Below are 6,393 nucleotides of genomic sequence, written 5' to 3' on the forward strand. Positions count from 1 at the left end.
ACAATATATCTTATATAATATATCTTATTTGTACCATTTATTAAAGTTGTTTAAGGCACGCACCAAGAAACAACTTGACGAGAAGTTTGGTGTGTGAGGCCAACATAGAGAAGATTCGAGGAAATTGCGAAGAAAGGTACTTGGGGCAGTCCATTTCATAAACCAACACAAAAATATACATACAATTCAAATATAGTACTAAAAATTTGTAAGAAGGAGGCAAACACAATACAAGTAGTTGGAAAAAAACTTGAGTGAATGAATGGTAATGAAATGTGTGATCATCCATCTACTAAGTTTATAAGAGACTTTCTTAGCTTTTTGTTCGAGGTCTTCTGTGAAGACTTCCAAGTCAATTTCCTCCATCAAAGCCATTGATTAGACTTCTTTGGGCTTTGATGTGAAAAGTGATGGAAACAACGCGGAAATGCTTTTGAATTAGTATTATGATTATTATTATTTTATAATCTTTGCTTTTTCCTAATTTACTATTTTTCTTTTATGTTTGTCTTTTTGGGCATGTCACTCTTTTACCAAACTATAAGAATTTTGAGAAAATGATGTTCCTCCAATTTTAAATAAATAATAATAACTTATAAAATTACAAATATTTTAAATTTTAAACGAGTATAACCAGTAAACGTGAATCTAGTCTCATTCGGTGAAAGTCACTAAAACAAATTTTTTTTTTTTTTCTTAATTTATTAGAAAAATTTTCACACTATCTCGATACACGTAATAAGATCAATGTCGATTACTCGCTGCAATCTCACCCAAAAAAATAATTAAAATTAAAACAAGAGAAGAAAATGATTGTAGTGCAAAGAGGTAATTTTTTTTTTTTTTCAAGGTCCAATATTACAACCTCAAAAAAAAGAGAGGAGAAAAGTCTTGTGTGGCCAACAACATGATAGAATTGTCTAAAACCTAATTGGGGTCCACCAATCAAATGGTCTCGAACACCTAAACTTGTCTAATTTGAATAATTGAAACAATGGTGTAGCACTGAATTTAACCTAGAAACTATAATTGCCACTACCAAAGAAAAATAAATCAGAGACCTGGTAAACATTGACTCGTTCAAAACTTATGGAAATTGAGACTATTACATGTTTAAGATTTTGAAAAATGTTTTTGTGGTAGAAATTTTACTTTGAAAAACACACATACGCACCCATTTGGTTGGAAATTTCAGGTATAGTCCAAAAGGCAAAGAAACTAAATGAGTCAAGCAATTGATGTGGCTTTCATCTATAGTAAAGTCATGAGACCAATTGGTGCAGAGTCAGTTTATAACCGTGTGGACCCACAATTTCTCTCTCTATCGAAGACTAGACTCTAGTGCACCCACATATGTAATGTCCTATAAAATCTTGGAGACATATTGTGCATGTAAAAACAGAACATTTCTTTCCTAACAATTTTCTCTCTAAACAAACACACTACCAAAGGCAAATTCAGTAGCCATTAATCATTATCTGCAACTAGCCACCAGGAGAACCACCCCCATGGATGAGATGACACTGGAGCTCGAATTGCCCGGATTCCGGTTTCATCCTACCGAAGAAGAGCTCCTCAACTTCTACCTTAAAAACATTATTTTTGGGAAAAAACTCCGATTTGATATAATTGGTCTTCTCAACATATATCATCACGAACCTTGGGAATTGCCCGGTATGTATTACTTTTTTTACTTAAATTATGTTTGGAAGTACTCAATTAACGTCTTGATTGGTTTTTTGAAAAAATTGGTACAAAAATAAATTTCTTTCGATTTTAATACTATGATTCCGAATTTCCGAACACCACATTAATGTTCATTAATGCTTGCAGGGTTGGCTAAGATTGGTGAGAGAGAATGGTACTTTTTTGTGCCAAGAGACAGAAAACATGGGAATGGAGGGAGGCCTAATAGGACAACTGAACATGGGTTTTGGAAGGCAACGGGTTCGGATCGTAAGATAGTGAGCTTATCGGATCCAAAGCGAGTCTTGGGACTGAAAAAGACTCTGGTCTTCTACAAAGGCAGAGCACCTCGTGGATCCAAAACTGATTGGGTCATGAACGAGTATAGACTACCTGATGCATGTACACCACCAAAGGTAATACATATATATGTATGAGTGCGTGTATATATATGTGTATAAATTTCAGTGTGTGTAAATTTAATTGTGGGGTAAAATGCTAATATATGACATTAAGAATTCAGTTCTCATTGATGTCAACAAATTTAAGTTGGATTTCTAATGTGGGTTCAAGATTTCAATTTTCAGTTGTTGTCAATAATTTCTATAATAAAATTTAAGGGAACTATATATATATATATATTGGTGAGTTAACTAAATAATACTATCAAGGCAATACCATATAAAAAGACCTCTTGATGGTAATGTTTTTCTTGTAGCTGTTTATATAATGTAATAAATATTTTTATGTTCAAGTTTTATTTTTTATTATATTAATAAAAGATATTTTAAGGGTCTAAAGACACTACGGAGAATCTTTATAATAAATAAAAGGCTTTGACTTATCCAGTAAGTTCACACCCTTGATCTTTTGTATTTAGTTTCTAATGAAAGGCTAGTTATCAAATTTTTTACACCCAATCTACAAATTGGCTTTAATACCAAGTGATTGGGACTTCCAAATGAATTTTCTAATTATTGACGGTAATATATATATATATATATAATATCTTATGCATATCATTTGTAAGTCCACTTCTTAATTCTATATTCTACTACTATGTTTTTTCTCCGAAGTCTTTTAAGGGTCTGAGTGCCACTAAATATTAGTATCTTTCAAAATGGAGGAAAAAGACAAAGGCAAGAGCCTCCAGTTCAAACCTAATCGTTTTACAAAAGAGATGTTAATTGTCAAGTATTCACACATAATGTTACACTTTGGCTTTCAAATGAAGTCAGTGGAGTGGGACTCAATGTTAAATCAAAATTTTTTTTTTTTTCCTCTCATTCGACAATTGATCGATATATATGAGAAGAAGATATATTTATGTTCGGTGATAAATTATGAAGACTTTTAAAAAGCCAGATATCATATACAAGAATATATAAACACAATAAATATATGTTTTTTTAATTTGTATTTGTTTATTAAATTATGGGAAATTACAGTATAAATGTGAGTCTTATAAAAGAATTATGGTGATGCAGGACATAGTATTATGCAAGATATATAGGAAGGCAACCTCATTGAAAGTGTTGGAGCAGAGGGCTGCAATGGAAGAAGAGATGAAGGCAGCAATTCATGCACTTCAACAACCTTCATCTCCAACTACATCAACAATAGACACAACACTCTCATTTTGTAGCCAACAACATGAGGATTCACTAATCACACAACAACAACAACATCATCATCATCATCATGCGGTTTTCAAGAAAGAAGGTGATGAAGAAGAGCTTATTAGAATAGTTGATGATGATGAGAAAGTGAGGATGAATGAAGAAGATTCAGTGGAGGAGGCCAAAAAAGGGTGTTTCTCAAATAGTCTGCACTTACCATCAGAGATAGAGAAGCTGCCAGACCTCCTACTGCCCAAACCCACCATGGATTGGACCCAAGACCCCTTTTGGACACAGCTAAGGAGCCCATGGCTTGACAACAATTTCATCCCATATGCCAACATAATGAATTTCTAATTTTTATATATAATTATATTTTCTATTTAAAAAAAAAAAAAAAAAATTAGAAGCTGTAAAAATGAACGTTTGGTTAAAACGGTTCCTTTTTATTCAAACAAAAAAAAAAAACCCCATTAGTGGTTGTAGATAGATTTGCTCACATTTTACTTCGTGGACATACTTGTGATCTTTTTTGGGCAGTGAGAAGAACCTTTGAACTGTCTTGCAAGTTTAAGGGCAACCCTTTTTTTGAATTTTTTTTTTTCCCCAAAAGCTTCAAAGCTTTTCACTAATCTAAGTTTAGTTGACAGTTCCAGTTGTTCTATCAAGGGAGGTCATCATTATCTTTCTTTCTGCTTTTATTTGTAATATATGTGATTACTCTATGTGTCAATTTAATTCCAAGGGTTTAAGGCCCCATTGATCTTACCTCTGCATATGTTTGTTTAGTTTTGTTGAAAATGTTTAAAAAATAAAAATATAAAATATAAAATCAAGGTTAGAGAACAATACAGCTAGCATACAACAAATTTCAATTTTATTCCCTTCAGAATAAAGATTTGAGGTGAAAGTTCCATAGTTTATTAATCTGTCTAGAAAATCATGAATGTGCTTCACAAATTTATTTTTTTAATTTAAATTTCTTTATTTTTTTACAGTGTGAGAGTGAAATGTGGTCAATTCTATCAATTTTCTATAAAAGAGTAGGAGAACTAAGACCACCCTATTGTAGGCTTGCAATTAATGTGTAATTCTAAATTTACATACCAAAAATAGTTTGAAATATAATACATGTTCACACTAATGATGCTGGCCTTGTCTCATACAGTTTTGGAAGGCCCCAACCAGATAAAAGTCATTGGCCGCAGTTTTGTATGAATGCTTAAACACATCAACTTATATTTAAATTGTGAGATAAATCAGATGGTGAGTTGGAGACTTGGTGTGCAAGAGACAGTACTGCATAAACATTGTTGTTATAATGTTTGGATTAAAATGAAGATCACACTGTTGAGAGTTGAAGAGGTATCGATTCCTATTGTACCTCATGATAACTAAGGAGCAAATGTGAAGGAAGGTCAGAAAATTGCTAGGCCTTATTTTCTTTTGCAACAGAAAATGGCTGCCTATCCTACAGATACCAAAACCTATCATCATACATGCTCGGTCTGCCAGCTTGTCCTCTAGATCGTAGCCTCTCATTCATCAATTTTACGAGCATTTGTGTTGTTTAAGAGCTTCTGAAGCCAACTCTTTCTCATCATCTTCGTCAATAGGCCACAGATTTGTATCATTATGTCAATAATTTGGTTATGTTGGATACGTTCGTGTGGCTTAGCCAAGGATGCTTTGTTGCAGCCAGAGGAACGCATACAAGAACTTCAATCAATTCTACGCAGAAGAAGGGGTGATGAATTTGGGCTTTGGAGTGAGGCTGGCAAATACTTAGCCCCATAGGAAGAAGGTGAAAAAGGCGACTTACTAGAGCAAAAGGAATTTGATGAGCATAGAAAGCAAAATTAATTAGCACCATAGATAATGAGGCCGTGGTCATAATATACAAGTATAAAGAGGTGAAACAGTCGCTCTGAATGTGACTAAATCCTTATTTTCCCTCATAGCAGGATGAAAGTGTCAGAGTTGCACTGCACAATCAACCGAACTTGATTCCAGTTGTTATGGCGGAAACACAACGCGCTGTTCGAGGAATAATCAGGCAATCACAAAGAAAAAAAATAAAAAAATCACACACAAGAACACAAGATATACATGGTTCACCCAAATCTTAGGGTTACGTCCATGGAGCACACCGAACAAATTCACTATAAAAAAGATAAAGAATTATAAGGAGAATTCTCTCTCTATCTCTCTCAATTGCTTTCTCTTGTATTGGTACAAATTTTTCTCTAACTTTCTCACCCTATTTATAGAATCCCCAAATTTGTCCTACAAGAATTTGTCTTTTATAAAATCCAAAACTAATAAGGAAGTTAAATCATATTAGGAAACTGAATTTTCCTTAAACCAATAAGGAAGTTAAAACAGATTAGGAAACTGAATTTTTCCCTAAAATTCAGTACTCTTGAAGTTTCCATATAATTAAATCTTCCTAAAAAATAATTACCTAATCAGACTCCACAAAACCACAACAATCTCCCACTTGGAGGCTGGAGCACTTGTAAACCCATTCCATCTTCTTCTCATGCATGTCCTATGCATGTCGGTGCACTTCTCTCTATCTTCAAGTTAGAAGACCGACTGAAGTTGCGCACAACTTTAGTTTCTCCATGGTCACTGTCTTGGTCAACATGTCAGCCGGATTCTTGGTGCCAAGTATTTTCTCAAGTGTCAACACCCCATCTTCTAACAAAGATCTGATAAAGTGATACCGATACTTGGTTCTTGAATGAAATGCTGAATTCTTTGCTAGATGTATCGCACTCTGGCTTCGAATCCCAACTCTGTCAACAAACCTTGTAACCAAATCATCTCTTTACTAGCCTCTGTCATCGCCACATACTCTGCCTCTATAGTAAATAACGCTACAATCCTCTGTATTTGCGAAACCCAACTAACTGCAGTTGTACTGTAATACCCTGTAATTTTAAAGAGTTTATTTAAATTAATTTTGTGTTAGATTAATTCTTTAATGTGTAGATTTATTCACCTTTTAATTATATATGTTAAGTTATTTAATTAATTTTATTTATTTGTGCATGTAATATTGATTTTATATTCTATATATTAT

At 33.3% G+C, this 6,393-nt stretch overlaps 1 protein-coding gene across 1 annotated transcript; it reads left to right on the forward strand.

Annotated features, from left to right (window-relative positions):
* The first annotated feature begins 1,380 nt into the window (after positions 1–1,380).
* On the forward strand, positions 1,381–3,994 carry LOC132300904 (NAC domain-containing protein 6). The gene is made up of 3 exons (XM_059798207.1): positions 1,381–1,674; positions 1,834–2,102; positions 3,174–3,994. The coding sequence occupies exons 1-3, from the start codon at positions 1,509–1,511 to the stop codon at positions 3,660–3,662; spliced, it is 924 nt and encodes a 307-aa protein (XP_059654190.1). The 5' UTR covers positions 1,381–1,508; the 3' UTR covers positions 3,663–3,994.
* The last annotated feature ends 2,399 nt before the right edge of the window (positions 3,995–6,393 follow it).

This window comes from Cornus florida, unplaced genomic scaffold, assembly GCF_030987335.1.
Source record: "Cornus florida cultivar Cherokee Brave unplaced genomic scaffold, ASM3098733v1 CherokeeBrave_3.0.0_Hap2_Chr03, whole genome shotgun sequence".
NCBI lineage: Eukaryota > Viridiplantae > Streptophyta > Magnoliopsida > Cornales > Cornaceae > Cornus > Cornus florida.

Excerpts from the sequence above, each read along its gene's own strand:
- LOC132300904 (XM_059798207.1), top strand. The coding sequence starts at position 1,509 with ATGGATGAGATGACACTGGAGCTCGAATTGCCCGGATTCCGGTTTCAT. Across the intron at positions 1,675-1,833 it reads CGAACCTTGGGAATTGCCCG|GGTTGGCTAAGATTGGTGAG; the intron begins GTATGTATTACT and ends TAATGCTTGCAG. Across the intron at positions 2,103-3,173 it reads ATGCATGTACACCACCAAAG|GACATAGTATTATGCAAGAT; the intron begins GTAATACATATA and ends ATGGTGATGCAG.